This window comes from Falco peregrinus, chromosome 1 (genome assembly GCF_023634155.1).
Source record: "Falco peregrinus isolate bFalPer1 chromosome 1, bFalPer1.pri, whole genome shotgun sequence".
NCBI lineage: Eukaryota > Metazoa > Chordata > Aves > Falconiformes > Falconidae > Falco > Falco peregrinus.
The window spans coordinates 18,668,153-18,693,829 of record NC_073721.1 but is presented as its reverse complement, the minus strand read 5'-3'; the positions used below and the strand labels follow the sequence as shown (position 1 = coordinate 18,693,829).

Here is a 25,677-nt window from a genome sequence, read left to right as displayed (position 1 = left end):
AATTTCCACTTTTGTTAATTTGGTTTGCATTATAACATTGACTTCTCATGTTAAATTTAAGACGCCACAAAATCTGCATACTAAAGAGCCCCACCAACATTCAGCTGTTACCTCTGGATGTAAGAAACTAGGAACAGAGGAAATTAAAGTGACTGGCTCCTCAGTGCAGTGGAAAGCAAACTTTTGGTCTGCAGACTTGTGTGGAAAGATTCAAATATGTATAAAACATGCCGGAAAAAAGGGGGAGGGGGGTGGTGGGAAAGAACATGTTCTACACTTTTAAAATTAGCTAATCTCCTGAAGAGCTGGAAAGCGCCAGCGCCGCTTCCCAGAAGTTAACCCTTTGGCTTCCTAGTCTGCATGACAAGAAAATGCCACTTAAAACGGGAGAGGATAAATATTAAAGCCATCATCGGTTACCTTTAAAACTCTTTGCTTCCTCCTCTGAGGCCTTTTGTTTTCAGTTAGAACCTAAAAAAACATCAAATTGCAGAATAAGTTGTGGTCACAAAGGCAGACACCTCCGATTTTATTCTCAAACTGCAATATTTCTGAAATACCCAGCGTGCTTTACATGCGGCACTTGAGAGGGCTGGCGGAGGCCCTACGCGGCCCCGCCGCCGCCACCCCGACACGCGGCGACGCCGGAGACGGCCGAGGGGAGAGGCCCCGCCGCCCCCTGGAGCCGGCCTCGCTGGTGCCCCGCATTCCTCACAGCGGCGCCCACGAGGCGGCCATCTTGCTTCCTGCCGCAGCGGCGCCCTCCTCCAGGCGGCGTCGCGGGCGCGAGCCTCGTGCGGCCCCGCCGCGCGTGCCCCGCCCCCGCCTCCCCGCGCCGCGCCGCGCGCCCGCCCGGCGCGCGCGCCTCCGGCACGAGGACCCGCGGGCCGGCCCCAGCCAATGGGGCGGCTGCGGCCCGCGCGCCCCCCCCGGCCTCCTCCCGCGCTCGCGCCGGCCCTGCCCACACAAAGGGTCCCCTGTGCGGGCGCCGCAGCGGCCGCCCGCAAGAGCCGGCACGGACTCGCCGCGCGGGCGGAGGCGGAGCCCGCGCCGCCGCGCGCCCCCGGCCCCGCGCGCGCGGGCGGGCGGGCGGCGGGGCGCGAGGGAGGGCACCCACCGGGGCCGCGGTGGCGGGGTCCGTCGGCTCGCGAGGGCCGCCGCGAGCGGGGTCAGGCGAGGACACGGCCCCCGCGCACCCGCACGCGTGCCCCCATGCGCGCGCCCAGCCGCGCGCCTGCGCAGCACCGGCACGCACGTGTGCGCGCGCCTGTGCCCACGCAGGTGCCCACGCGGGCGGGCATCGGGCGGCGACGCGTCGGGCGGAGGCGGGGGCGCTCCCCCGGCGGGCGGGGGGTCCGCTCGCAGAAGGGACCCGCAGCGGGAGCCACCAGCCCCGCCAGCAGCGCCGCCCGGGGCGGGGGGCCCAGCGCCCGCCGGGCTCACCAGCTGAGGGGCCCGCACGGCCCCTGCCCACCCGCCGCCTGCGATCCGCACGGCCCCGCAGCGGGGCCGGGCTCTGTCTTCGTGCGGCGCCCAGCAGGGTACCTGCTGCAAACCCCTGCCGCTGCCAACGGGCCACCACAAAAGCACAAAGCGCGGTTGGGTTGTTTCCCTGCATCGCCACCTGCTCAGCACGTTCACCCCGACGGAATAAGGGGTGGCGGGCTCACAGCGCTACCGCCACTTCTCCCACCAGGCCCCCATGCACCGCACAGACGCTTGTACCCATGGCCGACAACCCAGTAACACCGCACCTAACACACCACTGCTCACCCAGGGAGCGGTTACTGTAACCACGTGCAACCAGAAAGTTGGCCCTGGATTATCTGCTACACACAGGGGGAAAGAAAACAAAACTAAACAAAACAAAACACCAACAAAGTATAAGATCATCTTTTCAGCAGCTGCAGACTGCTATTTAAAAGGGGTTTTTATCTACGGCTAAATTACAAGTGTAAATCCTGTCTGGTTATTGGTGCAAATCAGTTTAGTGCAAATGCTCAGATGCAGACACACAGCTCCGTGCACAGTGTATCAATGCGGTCAGAGAAACCTGTTGCCCAGTGTTGCCTGACATTACCTTGTGTTTAACTTCCTCACCTGCTGCACCACAGTACTGTATCAAATAGGTTTTAGGATCAGGAAAAATAAGTAGTACTGATTTGTCATGTTTCCCCAAAACACCACATCCACAAGGATCTTTAAACATAATAAAAATGAGAGGTACGTACACTTGGGGATCTGATTATTCTTTGCAGTTTTGCCTACTTAAGATGCTTTACAATCCAGGAAAAAAATATTAATTTTGTTTGCTTAGAAACCTAAAACCCAGTATCCTGATTTAGTCCCCAGTTTGTTGCATGACTGGACAGCACTTAGGCAGTATTTTCAGATTTCCTTGTTAGCTGGCCAGTGTCCCCTCCTATGAGGATGGGTCCTCATACACAGGGGAAGGAAATGACCTGGATGAGGAGACAGCAGGTACTCTCAGCAAGTTTGCTGATGATGCAAAACTGGGAGGAGCGGCTGATACACCCAAAGGCTGCGCTGCCATCCAGCCAGACCCAGACAGGCTGCAGAGTTGGGCAGAGAGGAACCTAATGAAGTTCAGCAAAGGCAAATGTAAGGTCCTGCACCCAGGGAGGAAACGCCCCACGCACCAGTACAGGCCAGGGGGTTGACCTGCTGGAAGGCAGCTCTGCAGAGGACCTGGGAGTCCTGGTGGGCAGCAAGCCGCCCATGAGCCAGCAGTGTGCCCTGGTGGCCAAGAAGGCCAACGGGGTACTGGGGTTCGTGAGGAAGAACGTGGCCAGCAGGTCGAGGGAGGGGATCCTCCCCTCCTACTCTGCCCTGGTTAGGCTGCATCTGGAGTGCTGCGTCCAGTTCTGGCCTCCCCGGTTCAAGAGAGACAGGGCACTACTGGAGGGGGTCCAGCGGAGGGCTACGAAGACGGTGAGGGGACTGGAGCATCCCCCTTAGAGGAGAGGCTGAGAGAGCTGGGCCTGTTCAGCCTGGAGAAGAGCAGACTGAGAAGGGATCTTCTCAAATGTCTACAAATACCTTAAGGCTCTGTGTCAGGAGGATGGGGCTGGGCTCTTTCAGTGGTGCCCAGCGACAGGACAAGGGGCAATGGGCACAAACTGAAAGACAGGAAGTTCCATCTGAGTATGAGGAAAAACTTCAAAACCTGCCTGGATGCGATCCTGTACAACCCGCCCTAGGTGAAGCTGCTTTAGCAGGGGGTTGGACTAGGTGACCTCCATCCAGGGGTCCCTTCCAACCCTGAGCCTTCTGTGATTCTGTGAAAGAAACCTCTTCAAATAAAAATTTCTCTGTAAAAGCTACAAGAACTGGCACAGAAAACAAGAAGCAGTTAGAAGCAACTTTTAAAATGCATCCTCTGAAAATAATGAGACCCCAAACTAATTAATTTCCCTGTAATTTAGGCTACATTATAGTCCACACCCAGGATTACAGCAAAGTGTGACTTGCAATTATTTTACACACCCACAGAGCACAGGTGTGTACAATAAGAGTAAACTGTACCACTCCAACTCCCTGCCCTGCGTCCACAGTACACAGCTTTACTCATCTTTGCCACACTTTACCAAACTCCTCAAGCCCTTGTGCTATATCCCCTTACAAAACTCCCAAGTATCATATTCAAGAGGAGTGTTTTTATGCGCAGTCATTTTAAAATTTAACTGGCTTAAGTATTTCTGGAGTCTATTGTAAAATAAATACCACAAAGTCTAAATTTCTTGTCTGGCTAGAAAACAAGAATTCCATTTTGCTTTTATTTTTTTGAGATTTCGACACTTGGTTGTGTTCCAAAGCAGAGCAAACCTTTCAAAAATTCAAGAGGAGACAGATGGGATGTGGGAGACCAAAGTTCAAGCCTCTGGTCTGCATCAGGCAAAAAGCTCTAATCAAGCTGTTCTAATAATTCTCTCCCCACTTTGTAAGTTTTAAGCAGAAATTTCATTTGGAACCTTACAAAACTTTCCCCAAAAAATAGCTGCATCGAGACAGATAGTAGCTGTGAAAGCTTCCTGTTAAATCAGCATTTTCCATTCAAGGAACAGCTTACTGGAAAGTTCCCAACCAACTAACTGCAGCATCCTTTTTAAATATGTCTGGGTTTTCGGCAGCATGTTAAAAACCCACAAGCAAGCAGGCCCTTATTGTTATTTAATCTTTCCATGTTACTCAGATTACAGCTATTAAATAAGATGTCTCAAGACACCTTGGTCAACCCCAGTGAACTCAGGCTCAGTGACATGATTTTATTTCCAGTTTGTTGACTCCAGGTCCCACTAAATCTAACATGGTCCATTACCTAATACAAAATAAAGCTCTCCCTGCCCAAGAGGGGTGCCTGCCCAGGTAGGGCCTTGGCAAGCCTTGCAGAAAGCAGCCTTTGGAGATGAGGGCTCCTTTCAGCTGCTGGTTTTGCTGCAGACCTGTACGTTTATGGCCTTTCGGGCAAGAGGCATGTTACGAAACCCTGTAAGTTCACCTCAGTAATGGGAGCTGCTCAGCTTGGCACTCTCCCGGGCCAGGGCTGGGGCAATGGCTACACCCAGGAGAGCACTGACCAGCTGGGAGCCAGATGAGATCCGAATCCGCTTGCCCAGCCAGAGCCCAGCACACCGTGCAGTCAGCTCGAGCGATGACTGCAAGCACCCAGAAGACAGCATTTTTCATCTCAAGTTTGTGCTGCTACATCTGCAACACCTGCCTGTCCAAAACAAGATTCCCTTTTTGAAGGAGAAAATAAAATAAAACATGGACCACCTTCCCTATCTACATGGTGGTATGGAAGCCTACAAAATCCTTGCCCCACACTGCGATGCACCCAGACAGCCTCGACACGTGTGACAATGCAATGGCAGCAAAGCAGACCACTTGGAATGAAATACGCGTTTCGGTAGAAAGTAGCTGTGAAATAGCCTTCAGTAACTGCCACACTATTTCAGAAAACAGCAGTCTTGGAAACACAAGACTAAAATGTGAAAGCATCACTCTCATGTATGTAAACTTGTCAAACCCTCTTTTCACTGTGAAGCATTTCCACGTTATTAATTCCGAGAGGCACAGTAACCCAATATAAAGCCTTCTTCCCCTGCTTTTCAAAGCTTGCTTACATTTATTTACTGGGCTGCTCTTTCAAAAAATTCAGTAAACAAGAAGTTTTTTCCCTACATATAGTTTAGAGTTTTTCTTTACCAACTGCTAAGCAAGCAGCCACAGTGTGAATCCCTCAGGAAGAGCGGCATCACATATAACAATATTGCTACACACAGGGGCTGTGAAATAGAGCCCACAATGCTTTATCCAGACTTTCATGATGTCACATCCCTGCAAAACCCATTACATTCAGCAAGGTAAAGTATCACTGAAGGTTTATGTGGATGTTATTTTTAAGTGATATTTTTCAAGACCAATATAGTTTTCAAATCTTTATCTGGATTATGTGTGAATTAATGAAAATAACAGTAATGTAACTAATACCAGCTCCAAACATGCAACCGATACTCTCTGAGGGTTGAATGCTTGTGCACACACGGGCATGTGCGTTGGAATATGCACTTCAGTCTACATTCACAGCTTCCACCAGCCAGGCCTTACCCCCTATAACTGTAAATCCACATAAGTTCTTAAGGAAAACCAACACCTCTTTTTTAAACAGCCTCCATGGACTGCCAACCCATACACCGGCTATCCTACAGCTGTTTAATGTACAGAGTTTTGCATTGTTTAGTTAGAATGCGGAGAGATAATTCCCTTTAAGGGAAAACAGCAATGTTTAAACTACGTTTATGCAGAGCATGTCCACCCCCTACACCCGCCTCCCAGTGAATCACCTCCAAAAAATGCTTACATTCCACCAACATAAGAGAGATTTGCAAGACTCTTCTGAACAAGGAATGCACTGAAGACAACCTCATTTCTCTTAACTATTATGTTCGCTTTCTATACCATGGACAGAGACCTACAGTTTTGGGTTTTACCCAGCTGCCTTGTATTTGAAACACATTACTGTCACAGAAGTCCCAGCTGTTGCAGTTCCAGTCCTACCAGTCTGGGAAAACACAATGGGATTCTCTTAAGGAGTGGTACAATCTTATCTAGAGGAGAGCTGCTGAACAGAGTGATATAGTGCTTCCCATCCCCCAACATCTCCCCCTCTGTATCTCAATGTCTTTAAAGAGCTCCTGTAACATATCTAAATTGTAGAAATACTTCCCTCTTTCATTTTCTCAGAGCACGGTTTCGAGAGATTACAAATGAGCCGAGGCTTGCTTCTAGGAATATCTGAAAAGGCACCAGGTTTCATTCAAATACAATTTCCTAAGAAAATACCTGACATGTTCTTAAATGTCAGGAATACTTCATTTCCTCCATGCAGTACTCTGAAGCTTCATACAAAATTTAATGAGAAATGGAGGCAGCCTCTGGTGCTGCTCTAAATGCATTGTACAAAACTGAACCAGTTTAATAAAATAAAAGCACACCAAAAAAAAAAGCTGTCAAAGAAAAGAATAAAAACAAGGAATCTCCCGTAAAGAAAGCAAAAGGAGCACCCAGAGAGGACAAAGGTGAAGGGGCAAAGCTAATCTGCAAGGAAGAGGTCAGCCTGAGCAACACGAAAAGAAGTATGTTTAGCCTGGAAAACAAAGGTTGACAGAAAAGCTGGAGTGCTTCCTTTCACCAACCCTGCCAAAACCCTTTTTAAAACATAGCTTTTAGATCACTTCCTACCTCAACTCCACCAATTTGCTCCATGAGCTTCTTCAATCCCGCTGACTAAATATACAAAAGGATGTAATGTCACTACTCTTTTGCTGTAAAAAGTCAGGATCCGTCTCTATCACCTTTATTGTTTTATTTTATATATATACATATATATAAAGTCACATTATAGCTGTCCCTGTGTCCCCCACCCTTTTTTTTTTTAGCATTTACAAGCAGTTGAGACACAAAGAGGTTTTTGAATGAACTCTGAGCCAGGCTGTTTAAACCTACTTCCCTAAACATTATAACTTAAAATATACTTCCCCCACAAAGGGAAATATATCATATCCCCTCGCTGCTGCAGCGCTTTTCTTTCTGCTTGTCTACCTTAAAAACAGAACGGACTTCTCTGCAAACCCTGGTAAGCACAGGACAGAGCAGTAAAAACAGGAGGTCTCCCGAGATCTCCGCAGCTGGCGGGAATTTCTACCTGCTGTAAGAACACGCTTTTTTAATGAAACTGCTATTGAGAAAGTTTTTGCAGGTGCATTCTCCCCAGCATGAACCACTCCACTCAGAGTACACACTGGCGCAGAGACTTGAACCTGTTTCCCACATCCCAAGGCCATGTCCCAGTGACTCAACTACCAAGACAGCGTCTCCCCCTCCGTGGCTCAGGTACTATTGGATCATACAAAGCAGAACACTCCCAGCAGGACGTGGCAGCACAGAGGCTAACTGCAGCTCAGAGGTCAGGGAGTTCAGTTGGGATGTGGGAAATCTATGTTCAACTCCCTACTTACCTGATTTAAAGCCTGATCTTGAACTGAAATGTCTCAGAAGGTCACTGCTGTTATCACAGGGGCATACAGACTGTCTTTTCCCCTCCTCTTTGTTCCAAAAGTAATGACCTGGGTTACAAAAGGCTGATGAATCAGAAAAATGAGTAAGAAACACAGAAAAAGAAAGTATGTATGGGGGATGTGGTAGAAGACAAAGGGAGACAGGCAGGAGAAGTGAAATGAGAGAAACAAAAGAATAGACAATTAGAAAGGCAGAGAGATGTGAAAGGGGAAAATGCAGCTACAGTTTGGTCCTGAGGTTTATAAATTTATTTCCACCAAATCTGGCATCACAAGCAAATTACTTTAACTGAATTAAAGAGCAAACAGTCTGCCTTCCTTTGCTTTTTAACCTTAAATATTATGAAATACAGACTCTCCCCCTAATAACTCAGTCTCCTAAGACCATCCTCATTCCCCCCCTTCCCCACATTCTGCACTTAAGCCTTTCTCATCTCTTTGTGCCCTCAATTCATTCATTGTTTTGGCCAGTATCTGTAACACAGAGTTAAAGCCATACCTACCTCTGATTTTATGCATTTACACACCAGAAACAAGAATAACACCAGCTCACTTTAATCTACACCTCTACAGATGGCAAAAGAAAGTTACTATACAACCTGTTAGCTCCAACAGTAACCCTAAGCTCTCTAAAGCTGTATGTCCCTTTGCAGAACTTCAAGATGTACCGCAAGCCTCAAAAGAGTGCCTTAATTTGCAGCTTCTTTGGCTTACCTCAAAAGGTAACATGATTGGTGGTGGTGGCTTTTTCAGTTCTTCACATTTTCTCTTTTTACATATCCGGTGACTAGTTTTGCGTTTCCTGCAACAGCTGCATTCTTCACAATTTGTTTTCCGCAGACAGGGCTCACAGACTCCACAACGCCTTCGTTTCTTTTTCTCTAGCATAGGGAGCAGAGATGAATATGGAACAGGGTAACCACCAGCTGGATTTTTAAGAGAGGACGACCCTGAGGCCTCAATTGCTTCAGTGCTGTCGCTCACGTTGTCCTGAACCAAATTCAAGCTTACTCTGACACTTCCCAGCTGTGATGAATAATCATTATGCTGCAGTCTTGAGTCAGCTGGCAAATCCGCATTTATGGCTTTTTCTGAGGCAAGAGCAGAGATTTCCATGCTTGAAGGCAACTCTGAAATAAAACCTTCAGAGAATTGTCCAGAGCTTTCACCAGAGATTTTATCAACTGTGCTTTTTTCTAAAACTGAAGATAAAGTGGGGACATAACCTGAATTCAAAATTAATGTCTCTGCATCAATACATTTAACAAGCTGTTCAATGTCCTCCACTTCAATATTGTTTAAAGAGGTATCAGAAACTGGTTCACATACTGTAAATGTGGGGTTTGACTCAGATTCTGAATTCTCTCTTGTACAGCTCAAATCCAAATTTGAGTCAAGTTCTTTGTGAATGGGTACAAAATCCACAACTACCTTCATGTGGGATTCTGCAAGTGAGCTTGCACCTTCAAACCGTAAAAGCGAATTTGATTCAGTGGCAGCTACAGAGCTGGAATTTGAATCACTATCTTTATTCTCAGACTCTAAATCCCAGTCTGCCTTCAAGCAGGACTCTGCAAGTGAGCTTGCATCTTCTAATGAATGTTCTTGTGAGTTAAACTCAGAGGTAACTACAGATGCAGAATTTGAGTCTTGTTCTTCCCTAGGTAGCACCAGGTCCAACTCTGCTTCTATGTGGGATTTGGCAAGTGGGACCGACTCTTCTAACAGTACCATTGAGGTGAGGTCTGAGGTATCGACAGCACCAGAGTCAGGTTCTTCACTGTTAGGCACCAGATCGAAGGGAGTCTCTACAGACACTTTCAAGTTTGATTCAGAGGTGATTATGGAGTCAGAAGGAGAAGACGGAAGCACAAGTGCAGCATCTTCAACAAATACTTCAGCTGAACTACCTGTATCGAGATCGCTGGGTATCTGCTCACAGGACAGGTCTTCATGCTTGTATGTCACCTCTGACGTTTCTGTATCATTATCAGTTACCTGACTGCTTGGAATGGAGTTATTTGCTTCAGGTATTTCTACCTCTCCATCTTGACTAGCACATGTGGTAGCAGGCTCTTCACCTGCACTACATGGAGCATCTTCTACAGGCAGAGGCACTAACTCATTTTGTGCTAAATCTTCTTTCAAAACTCCTTCGCCTGCTTCAGCGCTTTTTTCTTCTACTGCTGCCAGGGCTTCTTGTTCATGTTTTTCCTTTGTTTCTAGCCTTTTTTGTACTGCAGCTTTCCTGGGTTTTGCAATTGCTGGAGTTTGGGACAATCTACGGGAGAACGATCGGTTACGGAGAGACATTGTAAAGCCATTGATGTTGAAAGAATCCTGGTTATGAAAGAGGATATTGTCAGCTTTGTCCAAACTCACCCAAGATGCTCCAGACAGGGCTCTGGTTACACTGCTTCTGAGAAGTCTACCTGAAGAGCTCATGATTGGTTTCTTTTCTTGCTGTTTTTTCTTAACATCTTTTTCTTGCACTGGCTTTTTGCCTTTTCCAGAACTAACAGCTTTTGTGGAAGCCTTTGTGGTTTTCTTTCTTACTTGGCTAGATTTCTTTTTGCCCTGGTTAGTTTTCCTTTTACCTAACTCTTCCTTTTTGACTATTCTGGAAGGCCTCGCATGGTGAGCCATGTCTGCGGAGTAGTAGAAATGTTAAGAGGAGAGATGGAAAAAAATCATGAGCTCTTGAGAGAACTTTTCAATAGAAAACCGCATACTCCCATTGCTGGTCTCTGGTGCTACAGCATTAACTCTGAAATAGAAAGAGATAAAAAACAGCTTTAACATAACCCTAATTAATGAAGGGTGCATATACACTAAACCAACCCTTTTTTAATATTTAAAAGTACACAGGTAGAATTAGAAATACTGGTGTTGGACATAACGTTCAATTAACACGAAAGCTTTGAAAATATTAGCATATTGCAAAATGGAACATGTAACACAAACGAAAAAGCAAATGGAGCTCAACAGGAAACATCACATGTTTACTGTTTTATGTCAGTTCTAAGAAGTTTGAATTTTCTCAGCCTTATTAACAGTTTATTAACCACCTCTCCCCTTGAGTAAGAACAGGTAAAGTTTACATCGTTATGTTCAACGATCACTGTAAGGACATTCAGGAAAAAAAAACCCACAGCTGAGTTTACTTTGTGTGTGTGTACACACTCATACACCATCACCAGGGCATCCTTCATTCTTTTACTGCCCATCAGCTGCCCACCACGTTACAATTCCAGATCAAATGGGAGAGGTAACCAACTCTCTGAAGATGTCTAACTTAATGTTACTCACAGGGGAGCTGAACCAGGGAAGAATTGCTGTTCCCAATGTCATCTCCCAAGATAAGATACTGGTGCATGGTGTTATATTGCAAGCCTTGATTCCATCCTGCCTAGCGATTTCAAACGTATTATGCAGGCAGTTGTCTCTGCTTCATCATCATGACTACTAATATATTAGCCCTCAACAGAATACCATACATTTGTCCTAAGCTTTTGTCCCCAAATACAATTGATGCGGAAGTCCCCAACTCCCCAAATACAATTCAGTCATCTCAGAAGATACAACAGAATCTTCATGCTCCAAATCAATATCCTTCAAGATGGGTTGGGTTTTTTTACATGTAAAGCAATTCTCATCAGTACATAGTTTCTAAGCACATGGTGCTTTTAAGTGAAGGCTTTTAAAGCTTTATTTAGCTGTCTGAATAGATCAGATGAGTAGACAAGGGCAGCCTAAAAATGGGAGCAGGCAGAGCAAGAGGCTCTGTAGCATCAGGCCGAAAGGTGCCCTCCCTTCGTCGTCATTCCTTTAAATTCCTTGAGCTCAAAAATCAAGTCAGCTACAGGCCACCTACACCTCACTAATGGGAAGAGGGAAAGAAAAGGAAGAACAAGAAAAACAGGGATGATGTCTAAAATTCTGACCCCTACAGAAAGTTAAAAAAAAAAGGGGGGGGGGAGGGGAAGAGAGAATCCTAGATTCCAAAGAAGGTAGAAAAGGGAAGAAGGGTGCTACCAGGCTCCTGACACCACCACTCCTTCCTATGACCTCAACCCCACCTTGAAGCCAGCAAGGTGATCTTATGGAGGCTACACTTGCCCACAGCCTGGTCTGAGCTCTGCAGATGGTGGGGAGAGCTACACTAGTGTTGCCCAATCTACTTAACACCCCAGAAACGTTTAATGGTACTACACTGGCCAGCTTTGACTGGCACAGGGCATGTGAAGGGCAGGCTCCACAAGCAGAACAGACCCCCAGACCACAAAAAATATCTACAGCAGAAGGGATGCAGAAAGCTTAAAACTACCTGCAGCAAACAGCACTGCACTCCTCCAAGATAAGCTCGTTAGCCTGCCGAGGGGATGGTCCAGCACAGCCAACATGCACCGCCTCTCTGTGGGACCACCAGCTCCTGCTGCTCCCCAAACCAGCACGCTGGCAGCGAGCTTGTTTCTGACTGCCTCAGCAGCCTGCCCAGTGGCCACAGTACCTACCAAGGCTAAGAGTAACTCCCCAAACTCTTTTTGAATAGCTTATTTAAAGCTTTTTGAAGCCTAGGTCTTGTTTATTCAGCAGTAGTAAGCTGATTGATCCTGTGTACTACAACATATAAACCAAGTATCTTACCTAAAGATAAGATTATTCTGTATCACATCTTTATATTACATATCAGGTGAACGTTATTACTGGGACAGCAGTTTTTCCACACACTCAAATACCATTTTAGAGTCAGCGCTGCTGTACAAGACAAGGCTAAACACACTTCTAAGGTCAGATCAGAAAACAACATATAAATAATACATTATATTATTTATATGTTAATAATATACATTTACATGTCATAATACAATAGTATAATATATAATTAATATGTTATGTGTTAATAATATATGCCAATGTAATAGATAACAAAATAACACCCAAACATGCAATAAACAAGCTAACTGCATCCCTCCTCCATCACAGCAAAACATCCAACCTGGAGAGACTAAGCAGACACGTGCAGTTGTTTATCATTGCGCATAATGCTTCAAAGGCCACAGAAAAGGAGACCTGAAGAGCTCCTGCAGAAATGCACTATACATAAAGCTGGGTCAGACACTGAAACAGCAAAATAAATACAAAGCTGAAAGGAAGGTAATCCGAGTCCATTCCTCCCCCTACCCTTCTCTGGAGACACACGGGGGAAGGGGGACATGGCCATTACTAGTCACTCCATGAATCAAAGAGGACCTTGGCATCACGTCAGCAGGTCCATGAAATAGTTGTTGGCAGCCTGCAAAAAGCTTCCCCAGTTTCTTGTGGTTTTGACAGAGACTGGGCTCCTCATTCCAAAGGATAGCCTGGAGGGCTGCAAAACCAGTTGGAAGCAAGCAGCAGATCTGTAGCCATTAGCAGCCGGGCTACATAACAGTGGCAGGAGAGGAAATGTGAGCTACTTGCAGAGGCTATAGCCAGGAAAGCAAGGAGGAAAGCAAGCAAACAAGGAGAGCCAGGCAGCATGGGAATGTGTGAATCAGGAGGGGGACTGAAGAGATAAAAGTTTTTTTCTCTTTATCAGCCCTGAAACAGAAGCAGAATGTCAAGAGGGTACGGGAGATCTGGAGTGGAAACAGAAACTGGATTTTTGAAGATAACTGTATATAATGCTTCGCTCCTATTATTTCTCTACATAAGCAGTTGCCACTGCTGTTGTAGAAGTTTGGGAAGTGTGATCATCAAAATTATCAATTAGAAACTTCACTTATAACAATTTTGTATTTTTTTTAAATCATCATTATAATTACATGATAATACGACTGTACCTGCATTTGGAAATTGCAACATGGTTGTTTCAGAACTGAAGAGACAAGACCATCCTGTTTTGGTTTTTGTTTTTTTTTTTTTTCTTTTAATACAGAAAAACATACCTGTCTAGCAAGAATGTAGGAAAGCATCAAAGCCAGTGTTGCTTCTTTTCAGGGCCAAAATTAGAGGCTATAAGCATGGAGTGGTTGAAGACTTCCCTTTTTCTTGGAAAGCACAAAATGCTGATATTTGTAGGAAACTGGCATTTAAATGCTGCAGTAAAGAAGATGGCAAAGGCTGCTAGTATTTGTATTGCTCAGAGATGACAATATGGGGCACAAGAACAGCAACAGTTTTATACATGTTTCAATTTGCCACTGGAGTGAATTTAGGTTTTCCAGAAAAGATCCAGAAAAGACCCCCTGAAGGAAAAAAAAAATAATCTTTCTTTTTTCCCCTCCAGTTAATACTAGACTTCAGTTACATTTGTCTGGGACTTTGAACACCTGACCCCCAAGGTGACTGCAAGCTCTTGGGAGAAATGCCGATCAGCAAGAAATCTTTGCTTCCCTTAAAGAAAGCCCACAGTCTTTATGAATACTAGTCCACCACAACAACCTTAACCACTAGGTAAAAACTGTCTAATGCTTTTTAAATAAAGTGTCTAATAAAACTAAATTACATTGTTACTTCTTTGTTTACCCTTCCACATTTAGGACCAAAATACTAGGTAGCTACAAGTTTAATACTAAAGTCTTGTTTTCTGTAACATTAGGAAACATTTTACCTTCCCTTTTCCATTTAAAACACTGGACATGACTGTTGATGCCTGCAGCAGCTGCAAATTGCCTCACATCATTTCTTAAGGACAACGAATTACTATCATATTGGTCACATTTCATAGCAAGAAATCAATTATATTTCCAAAATATCTATGTTGACTTAGCAGGATTATCAAACATAAACCTCATGGGGCAATATAACAACTTGGCAGTTCTCCACCATCCTGGACAGAAACAAACTTACTTCGGTGCTCTCTTCTGAAAGCCAAATCAGGCGGGACCTACCATACCCTCCCTGAGAGCAGAGGACAGGCATCTCTATGAAGTAACACAGGTAATATGCGCAGGAGGGTTTGCAGGGAACTTCCCCAGATAATAACAGTGCATCCCGAAGCTGTCTGTTACTTGAGCTGACTTATCTCTTCTAATTCATGTGCAAAGCTGAAAGCTGGTTTTAAGGTCAGTTGCTTAAGTTTTGCTCATTCACAGTAATAAATCTGGACCAATCCCACCGACTGCTATAATCCTCAACAAATACTGCTAAAAAGCTAATCAAGGGCTAAACCTTTTAGTCCCATCTTGGTCAAAATTCCAAATAATTATAATGAGAATTTTGCCTACAAAGTAATTGGGGAATTTAACCCTATACTGCTGGAAGGCTTCCAGAAAAAAAAGAAAGAAAATCCAGTCCAAAACACTCTCCCTGCTTTTCTTATTTACTTTCCCCGTACACAAAAGGATAAAAAAAAATAAAGCAAGTTTTCTTTATAGAGGTAATGTCCATCAAGATTCTGATCCATAACTTGATTCTTGTTGGAAGATGGGGGGAGAAAGAGAGATTAACTCAAAATGGTGGCAGCTTTATTATGGCATCATGAAAGACAGCAAGTGACCCCTGAACAAACACAGGTGCATGGGGAAAAATAATGACCCAGCTACGACTAGTTGAGCTTGGTTTCACTATGTCAGATGCACTAATTAAATAAATTTTGTTCAGTGTTTAGGTATCTTTTTAAAAGTCACTTGAGATTGGTCTGACAGGGAAACAAGACCTGGAAGCTTTCATAAAAGCCACTTAATAATGCACAGGTCCCAAGCATTAAGGCCCACAATCTGACTTCGAAGTTGTCACTCAAGCTCATATCTACAACTCTGAATTGAAAAGCATCTCATCTTCCAGCAGCAGATGCTCTACAGGAAGACACAAGAGACACCCAAGATGACAGACACTGGAAAATCTGACCCTCATGTTAGACGCAAAAGCTTTTTTCAGTCTTTTCAGGATTATGACATATCAACTGCCTATTCTTCCCAGCTGCACCGATGTCAACCTGCTTTTAAAACCTGCCTAATTCCCTGCATCTACTGATAACTCTGCACAATACTTTGTATATGAAAAGAAGGGAAATGGGTTAGGAGGAGGGAATTAGCTTTAATTTTCCCTTTCCCCCCCTTCTTCAGTTCCATTTAGTTTTGGTTAAGAAATAAAAATGAAACTTCTCATCTGCCTTCTCAGTACTGCGAGTGACTTCATACAGAGTCTTGTAAAGAGGCCTCCCCAAGTTCCCTGTGCAGAGGCACCCCCAAAGTCCCCCCCCACTGACTGTCCCCAAGATGTCTCTTCCCGCAGTCCTGTTTCGCATAATGTTTCTATACTCTGACACGTCATTCAAGAACACTTGTTTTCCGTTTTACTACGTGTAATTTCTCTGCTTTGCTTTACAGGATTATGCCACTCTTAAGGCAACGAGGCATGCCTTAGCCACATACATTAAACTTTGAGTTAAGTCAACCCTTTCCAGTAGCATAACTGCAAATCTGGGACAGGCACTGCAGGATGCCACCTCAGTTTCACACAGACAAAGGCACACACTCAAAGCATAATCCTTTTCCCACTGACATCAGTAACACAAGATGATGTTGAGCAGACCAAGCACCAAGGCTTTCCTCCTGAATTTTTGTCCTTGCTGGACCCGGAAGGCCACCTCCGTGCTTGGATTGTAAGTCTGGATAAGGCAGGGCTGCCACTGCATCCTACTTCTCTCCAGTACATGGGAAGCTGAAGACTGCTGTGAAATACATCCTCTCAGTGAATTCAGCAAGAGATGTCAATGTTTAACATTTTGCAATGTCATGACTTCATGCACCTTGGAGCCTGCACAGCGAGTGAAATGGATTTTAAAAAATAGCACCAAAAAAAAAAAAAAAAAGCCCTCCTGGGTTAGGAAAAGCTCTATTATATTAGAACGATTTAAAAAAAAAAAAAAAAAGAAAAAAGAAAAAAGAAAAAGTGTGGCAAGGAACCACACATGCTTAAACCACAAAACCGGATTAAGCCTCAAACAACTGGCACCAAAAATCCATTGTGAAGACTCACACCGCATGTGCAAGTATCCTCCCCCCCAGCCCAGGCAGGAACATGGGCTTGCTTTAAGCTCTGTTCAATGTAGCCAAACACTGACCTTAACAGAGGGAATGCTAAAAAGTAAAAATATACCAAGTAATTTCTAAGGGTTCTCCAAATGAAGGCCCATTCCACCAGAACACTCCAGGTACTTTTGAATACAAAAAAGCACAAGCAAAACAAACAAAACCCGTCAGCTAATCATATGCCTCTAATTCTACATTTATGCTGCTTCAAACACTGCATTTCTTTTTTATAACATTTGACTGCATTCTTCAGGGATTTTGCCTTAAAAGAAAAAAACACTAACTGAATCACCTTATCTCAAACTCAATTAAAAGAAGGGGGAGGTGGAGGGAAGAACCTTCAGGCAAAGATTAAGCCTGGAAAATTTCAGCCTGAAAGGTGTTTTGAAATGTAAGTAACTGAAAACAGAAAGCAGGATGGAAATGCTTAGGCCAGCTTTAACAACCCTGGGTAGCACGCCAGCCAGCCCTAATAAAACACTATCAGTGGAGATTTTGAATTACTACGCAGTGAAGACTTAGGTTTTACAGAAACCCTAGGTATTAGAAAGTTCCTCAGTACACCCCCCTTTGAATTCACCCCCAATTACCTGCTTTGTGCCACCCAGCCTGTCCTTGTCTCCCCCAGCACAACCAACCCCTCTTGTCCAGAAGGACTGAACATCATCCCAAGAGCAACCACCACCCATCCTTGTGCTGCCAGGAAACCGGTTCTGAAAAGCATCAGCCAACCTTCTCCCCTACAGTCAGGGCTGACCAGGCTACCCGCCCAGTTTTGCCCAGACCAAATATAAATGTGAAGTTCTCTGGATTCAATCTCTACTCCTAATTCGTGTTGACTGGCATTAATGAAAACAAGGTGATTATGGCTCAGTATAGCCTTCTGCTTCTCCACCAGAGTACCTTAAAAACAGTATCGAGAACAGCTGCGAAGAGCTACTATTTGGAAGATTATTTTTTTATTATTATTATTTCCACAGGTTTCCCCACTTGCTTTAAAATTTAAAGAGGCACCTTTGCCCTAGAAGTCTGCTCGGTCACATTTAGATACATAAGGCTGCAGTACATCTCTGCCCAGTTTTGCCATTCCGTATTAACACCTCCAAAAAGAGCTCTCTGGCCAGAGCCACGCTGGTGCAGCCCCCTGCCCCGGAAAGGGTGCGTGCACAGCCATCGGGGTGCTCCTGACCCGCTCTAGACGCCTACTTGCATGTTCCCCTCTCCTCCTTAAAGAAGTAGCATCCCACCACGCCGGGCTGCTGCTGCACAGGCCAAAACACAAGTGATGCGGACTACGTTGCTCTTTAAATATCTTTGGGGTGCAGCAGGCCGGGCCGGGCACACGACGGGCGCGACTCCTTTGCCTACCGCTGCGCCTGGGCCCTTTGCGAACCCAGCCTGCGGACCCAGCACGGCGCGCCGCTCGCCCTCCGGCACCAGCAGCCATGCCTCGGTAAGGTTAACCCGTCCTGCCTCCCGGCAGGCCGCCTGCTCCTTTCTCCTTACCCATCCCATTCGGTGAACCGCATCCTTCTCCCCTGGCTCCATCTCGAGCACGGCAGGGACCATCCCCGCCAACACCAAACCTCCAGCAGCGAGCAGACCACCGCCGCCTCTCCCCAGCTCCCAGACCAGCTGGGTAGGTGCTCAGCGCCCCGGGAGCACCTCGGGGGCTGCCGCCCCGCCGGGCTCCGGCTCCGTCAGTGCAGGCAGGCGGACCCCGGGGGGGAAGGGAAGGGGCAGGGGCAGGCAGGGCCCGCCTAGGGGAGAGGCAGCGGCTCCTCGTGGCCCGGCCCCGCCGCTGGCCGTGCCCCCCCAACCCCAGAAGCCCTCCCCGGGGCTGCAGACAATGGGGCCGGCCGCAGCGGGAGCGCTGGGGACCCGCGGCGCCCATCCGGACGCGCCCGGCTTCTGCCGCGGCGAAAGCAGTAAGCGGCCCCCGGGGGTGCGCCCCCCGGCCCCGCACGCCACCGGCACTCCGGAGGATGATGTTGCCGCCCGGCCCTCGCTCGCCTGGGCTTTTTTCGGGGGAAGGGCAGCTGCGGGGTTGTTCCGGCTGCCCGGGAGCCCCTGCTGCCGGGCAGGGTCCCTTTTAATTGTTCCCTGCCCTCCGCGGAGGCTGCAGGCAGTTTCTCTCGCCTGGCGGGTTTTTCCAGGCAGGCTCTGGCTGCTGCAGCGCAAACACGCTCCAGCACAGCCAGGGAGACCGGACTTTTTTGCTCTTTCGGCCAACAAACTACGTTTTGCATATGAATAACCCCCAGCCTGCCCGCCTGCCTCCCTCCCCGCCTCGGAACGGCTCCGAGCCCGGCCGCGGAGGTACCCCTGCCCCCCCAGCTCAACTTTGCACCGAGCCAAGCAGCTAAGCGGGAGGGGAAGGAGGGAAAAATAGGGAGAGGGGGGAAAGGGAGGGGGTCCGAAAGCAGGGGTCTCCGTCCCTCCCCCCCTCCCCCAGCAGCCCGGGACCCGTCCCACACACGTACCAGAGCTGCGGCGCGGCCAGCCCGCAGCTCCAGCTCACAGGAAGGGGCGATGCTGGCATGGCTTGTCGCCCCGCACTCGGAGGGGGCGAGGCGCGGTTCACGGCCCGGGCCCCCACGGGCGGGCGGCTCCCATGGCGCGACGAGCCCAGGCGCGGGAGAGGGAGCCCCGGGCCGCGAAACGTGCTCTCGGCGGCGGCGGCGCGCGTCGCCCCTGGCCGGACCCTCCGGGAGGGAGCGGGGAGGGGGCGGCTCGGCGGGGCGCTCGCCGCACCGAGCCCTCCCGGCAGGCGGCAAAACGCGCCCTGGATCCCCGCGGCTGGAGCGGGATTCGCCGCGGCCCCCACCCCACCTCCGCGCTGCGGGGCGAGCCGGCAGCGGCGGCACTGGGGCTGGCCCGGCACGGCCCCCGGGGACAGCCAGGGTGGCGGCCGCCTCTCCCCGCCTGCCCCCCGGGAGCCGCAGCTGGCGTGCCAGGCTGGTGACGGCGGGGATTGTTTAACAACAGCAAAAATAGATAAAATGACGATAATAAGAGAAAAGGCGAATTATTCCGTTACTCGCAGAGGCTGCGGTTTGACGCCGCATACCTCCCGCTCAGCAGCGGAGGTGACACCTCTGAAATCATCCCTTGTTTTTGTGCTGGAGGAGGGAAAGCCTGCTCAGCGGTGACGGGCGAGGGGTTCGCCGCGGGTTGGGGCAAACTCCCTTCCCTTTACACGTGCCGTCCAGCAGGGCCCTCGCACCTCGGCGTCCACCCGGGACCGGCCGTCCACGAGCGGAGAGCACACACCCAGAAGCATGGGGAAGATGCTGGCCGAGAGTAGGAAGGGCAGCTGAGCCACCCTCTCCCTCCTGCAAGGAGGAAAAAAAAAAAAAAAGTCAGCCTTGCTCTCCCCATCCCCCACCTCATCCATGAAAAGCCACTGATAATATTTGCTGCTCCTTCCCAGAGGGAGCCGGCTGAGCAAAGTGTTAGAGGAAGAGGAAGAGTCAGTCCAGCCTTCTTACACTACTCACTATCACTACAGCCTTTCTGTCAGAGTGGAAAGCAGGCCATCAAGTCTAACATCTCTTCAGACTGGAAAACAGATGTTGGAAATGGGATCTATAAAACAATATACCCATGCAGTACTCTTTCAAAAAGCTTCATTATTATCAAGTCTCTAGCTCCTGTCGTATAAAATACTTAAAATGTGAACCAACGCATCCAAATACAAGCCTGCAGAAAGGCTTTTCTGCTGCATAAAAAGAAAGCAGCACCGTCCACATCCACTCCTGTGAAGATGCTTTAAATGCCAGTGTTTTGCTAACTACTTCAATCGGCATGTGGGAAAGGAGAAGCGGTGGCACAGATCTGCACATAGTGTTAGGGCTGCGGTTCAGTGCCGGTGGGTAGGTAGCCTTCACCAATCTGTACCTCCATCCTCTTGTCTCCTCCCACTTATACTCCCTGCAGTGAAAAAACACATATGGTCTGGGAATCTCAGCCAAGCTCACAGACATTTCAGATGCAACAAGGTGAAACCAACACCACACACACCTAGTTTTGAACATTTGGCTGATCACCTCTCAGTGGCTGGTAAGTTTAGGAACGCACGAGTCCTCTTTGCTGGGTGTAACCATACTATCTCCTAATCAGTCCGAAAGTTTGCTGAGAAAACTGCTTTTCTAGAGGCCTGGATAGCAAGACTTCTGTCATTCCAAAGATCTACCCTGCTAAAAGAAGAGATAGCACAAGCTAGTTTCATAAGCTAAAATAATAGATTATTTGAAAAGTAAAAAACTATTGTTCTCAAAGTGCTGCACACAGCAAAATTAGAAGGAACTGGAACTGTAAGATGAAGCCCCACAGAAGCTGAGTATTTTCTTGGGAAGACAGTAATAAACTGGAAGTTGTGGGCTTGAATAAAATGCATTCTGAGAAATTAGTAACTGATGAAAGCAACAAGTAATAAGGGCCAAAGCTGGGTTAGAATAAGCAAGTTAATGGGAGCACCCAAACACTGACATGTACAATCACAGCTCCATTAAAGACATGCTAAAGGCTAGGAAACATACAAGAATTACTTGAACAGAACAACTGTCCATGTTCACCGCCACAGACATATATGCTCATGGTCATTTTCATCAGTAATAAATATCCCAGGAAGCATGGAGCAACAGGTGACAATCTTTCCTAGCAACACTAAGATACTCAGCCTACCAAGACAAGCTAGGTATAAACATTTGGACAAAGATCTCCCAGTAATGACTGGCTGGGCAACAAAATAGCGGATGAAATCCTTTCACTAAAATGCAAAGTGAGGCATGTGGGGGGAAACATGGAAGTCACAGCCCTTGAATTAAGTATTACCATTCAAAACAGAGATCCTGGTACAGTGACAGATACTTCCGTGAAACTGTTCTGTGTGCTCAAGTGGAGCACTAGGAATCGTTACAAAAGAAGGGGAGAGCAGAACAGGATACATCACTGCACCATCATTATCTAGTCCAGATCTATTGTCTGCTCACATCTTTAATATAACATGCAGTTCTGCTTAAAAAAGTGCAAAGTGGAACTTCAAAAGCCACAGGGAAATGTAGCAAGGGTGGCCAACTAAACACACCAATATTTTCAGCCTGGAAAGAAGGCAATCTGGGTGAAATGCCAACCAATATATTATAAAAACCAGAGCAGGATAGAAAGTGTTATCAGAGAGTGAACACACAGTTTCTCTAAAGTAGAGGATATCAAGCCAAATTATCAAACAGATGCATCAGAACAGAAGACAGCTACTTCTTCATGCAATGTGTTGTCAAACCATAAAACTCACTGCTACAGCACTATGTAGATGCTAATAACTTTATAGGTTAATTTTTTTTAAGCAAAATGGGAAAAAACAGTTAAAAGCTACTTAACATAAAAGTATTATTTTAACTATACGTTAATGGAAGCTGGAAGACCATGTTGCAAAAACAGCCCTGTATGTGACCCGAGCCTTCTTCCCTGTATACGTGGTCTTCAGGGTAAAGTTTTCAGCTGGTGGACCTTTGGCCTAGCACAGTGCTACCATCCCTGTGTTTTTATCCAGAATAACATGCAAATCAGTACATAGCTACAGAATGATTAAAACCAGACAACACAGTAGCAAAGAACACAGTGCACAAACCTGTAAGTAGTTCTACATTGCAAGCAGTACAGAAAATAGCGGAGTCTGTGGGGAGTATGAGAGACCTGCAAGGGGTAGCTGCTCCTCAAGGGATAGGGAGCCCGACACAACAGCCAGCAGGACAAGGACCTCACTAGCCAGCACGCAGCCCCACTGTACACACACAAGGTAAACAGGACAGGCCATAGGGTGGGATCCAGATTCAGCCAGCAGTCCAGATAATAAAACAGCTTTCAGGAGATGAGGCAGGTCTGGAACTGAACTAAGAACTCAATCTGCAAATCAGAAACAAATCTTATAACCCAATGGGTAAGCAAAGTTAAACACATTCCAAGTATAAATTGAACAGGGCCCATAATAGCTAAGCAGGACTGAGACAAAGCTCCAACTCACCAAGACCCACAGCTTAGCCAGGGCTGTCCTTTAATAGAGCTCCTGGGCGGGGGACAGAGGATGTGGGTGCGGGCCCCAGGTGCAGCTGGTTGTGTCCATTAAGACCTATTAGTGCCCTCAGGACCCTGACAACAGAACTACTCAGGTATATGGTCCCTAAATCAGTCCTGCAGTTATCTGGATCAGGTCTCTGCAGCAGGCATGGCATCAGTCCAGGTGAGGGAAGGTTAGACATGTCACTGATGCTGAACCTAAGTTAAGCCCTCCACAAACCAAAAGCTCTAGGAATTACGTTGCAGAGACACCTATGCTGCTTTGTAAGGGAAAGATTGGATCTAACCAGGCCTATCTCAGCTAGCCCTGCCTCCCTCGTAGTGGAAACGTGATGCTGAGACTTTAGAGCTGGCTCCCTGTGCAATTACAAAGCACAGATTACAGCATCTACCTTGCAAGTCCTCCCTCATGTTTGTTACCTCAAACTGCAGTGTGACAAAGTGACTGGCCTGCTCCCAGACCAGATGTGACCCAGGAAGCTATATGCTGCACTGATGTGGTGCTGTGCCTGCGAACCCCGCTGAAGACAAGCCAACCACTGTTAATGCCTTTGTATTTGTAATACAGATGATGAGATAAATCACCCACAGCATTGTTAGTTGGCAGTATCTGAAAGAGAAAAGTCTTGAACAACATGAGTTTAATGCAGAAACTCTTGAATTCTAATTGTGGTTTTGACAATGACTTCCTCGTTTAGTCTTTCTTGGCCCTGGTTCTGTAGATAGTTATCTAGCTGCCTGGTTGGCACTGAAAGTAAGTTAACATTTGTAATCACGCTGAACACAGACAGTTTAAGTGTTAATACCATTTTACGTTAATTAAGGCCAGAAAGGACTATGATTTCATCTTCTGACACCTATTACACAGGGCTATGGCATTTATTTAAGTATTTCCAATCAGATATTCCTGACCTGTGGTGGACAGCAGTTTGTCTTGTTTCTATTTTTATTGGAAATCTTGGCCCTTATTTCACTGCATGATTGTGCATGAGCAATATAAAGCATGAGTGCAGAATGACTGCGGCCAGTAAACGCTAAATCTGAGAAGACATGGCTAATACTGCATGCACCAACCCAATATTTTTGGAAGCTTCAAGTCTACTGCACTTTTGTCGTAAGCCACATACCAAAGGGCATAAAGTGCACACCTCTTCCCTGCACCTGGAAGAACAGAAAAGGCCTGCTTAGTTAGAGAAAATTGGCACCTTGTATTTGCAATCTCAGTGACTTCAGAGAGTCAAATATTTCTGTTCCTTAAAGACCCCACCTGACACCCTACAGGTGGGGACAGAGGGTGCCAACAGGTGTTAATGGCCTTCACCTGTCTCATCTGGGGCCTCCACCCACACACCTGGTCCATGGGCCCAGCAGCAACATTTAAGCAGAGGCCTTGGCCAAGCAATTGCTTGCTGTGTAAGCAATGTTATAAGTGTGGTTGGTTTGAGTCCTAATTTTGGTTTTGTTTCTTGTCTTGATCTGGCTGCTAGATGAACCTCAGACTTGTTTTGGGCCTTATCTCCTGTTGTTCCTCACTTGCCTCTGCAGATGAACCCTGGGCTTGCTTTGTGACCTTGTGTGACTGTTGATGGAGCCTCTTCCCAGCACCCAGCTCTGCCTGCTCTGTGGTAGGGCTGTGCTCTGTTGGTGAGAATATTATCCATGTATCCATGTTGTGGTCACCCTTGACTCCTAACTTGTTTCCCCTCAGAAAGCAGTGCTGTGTTGTCTGCCTGCTAACAGAGATAAAGAGAGCTCAGGATGCCACATTGACAAAGAATTGTGATTTCTGTAAGTATTTTTAATCTGCAAGCTGTAATTTGTGTTGCAGAAGAAGAAGAAAAAAATTCTTAAATTCCTGAGTCTCATGTGCAAAAAGTTCTGTACTTCTGGGGGTTTTTGATATGGTTTGGGGCAAATGAACAGACAACTACACAGGTATTATTTTGGATCACTCACTAGTAGACACCAGAAGCAAGCGTAAAGGGTAAAAAAAGTAAAATAAAATGTTTCTTACGCCTATAGCCCAGAGACATGACACTTCAGGATAATTTGTACAACTGTCTCAAAACAGAGCTAGATGTACATCAGCATTTTAAGAGCACTGAAAATAATCTGTTCAGTAACAACTGCCATGAGAATAGCTTACCTAACCTTAGCATTGATATTTATTTCAGTTGATAAATATTTGAAATATCTTTACAGAAGCAAGCATCCTCAACAACAAAAAATATCAGAAACAAATTACAGCTATTAATGAAGCTACCTGCCTGCTTTTATTTGTCTTCACGTTAGCAGCTCTGCTCTTGAGTACCTTGACGTTAATGTCTTCCCCTGTTTATCATCAATCTGCCAGGGAAGGATGACATAGTGTCAGGCACAAGTGTAACCTGAGTGTAACCAGCATTAAAAATGCTGATGACTTTTAAGAATGGATCATAAAAGAGAAGTCATCAGAGAAATTCTGTGAAGGGCATAAACGCTTCAAGGCAAAAAAGGTGAAGTGAGAGCAGTAAGAAGGCTAAGACTTGAAGGCACAAATAGTGAGCTACTGCAGAAGCTAGTAAAGAAAACAGAACTTCAGAGCATTTTATACCAGCAAGTATCTAAACCCCCTAGCTATACACATAAAGCTTATTGCTGAATTCCTTTGTGTGTTGGTATATCTCTATGAGATGTTCTGTTTAATTTTGCAATGCAAGTTTCTTACTGCTTTCCTAAACAGCGTGCACTCATGGTGCACGCTTGCCTAAATTACAAGGGCTGACAAAGTGTCTTCCTGAAATATCTTGCCTGTATCCAAAAGAAGTAACAGCCCCTTTATGCAGTTACCTGATTTTTCTAGTCACTGGTGAAACTCTAGAAACTGGATGACTTTCAGCTGTTAGTGTAGTTGCAACACTTTTCTGTGTGAAGTCAGTAAATAAAGTTTTTACAGTTAGAGCAGTATGATTGCTGGGGTGGGGGGGGGAGGCTTTTCC

General features: G+C 46.6%; 1 protein-coding gene across 7 annotated transcripts in view; it reads right to left on the bottom strand.

The window, feature by feature from the left end:
• The window catches only part of TET1 (tet methylcytosine dioxygenase 1), an 80,533-nt gene extending 61,012 nt beyond the window's left edge, over window positions 1-19,521 (bottom strand). For 2 of the 7 annotated variants that reach the window (XR_008745442.1, XM_055793679.1), the window contains exons 1-3: window positions 18,128-18,361; window positions 8,316-10,368; window positions 421-471 (exon numbers count right to left, since the gene is read on the bottom strand). Coding sequence is in view for 6 of the 7 variants with exons in the window: in XM_055793679.1 (XP_055649654.1) it covers window positions 421-471; window positions 8,316-10,247 (1,983 nt within the window). In the remaining variant the exon portion in view is untranslated. Of the gene's footprint in view, window positions 1-420; window positions 472-8,315; window positions 10,369-18,127; window positions 18,363-19,104 lie in introns of those variants that run through there. The other 5 variants (XM_055792622.1, XM_055793636.1, XM_055793578.1 and 2 more) reach the window with 5 other exon arrangements.
• Between the last annotated feature and the right edge of the window lie 6,156 nt (window positions 19,522-25,677).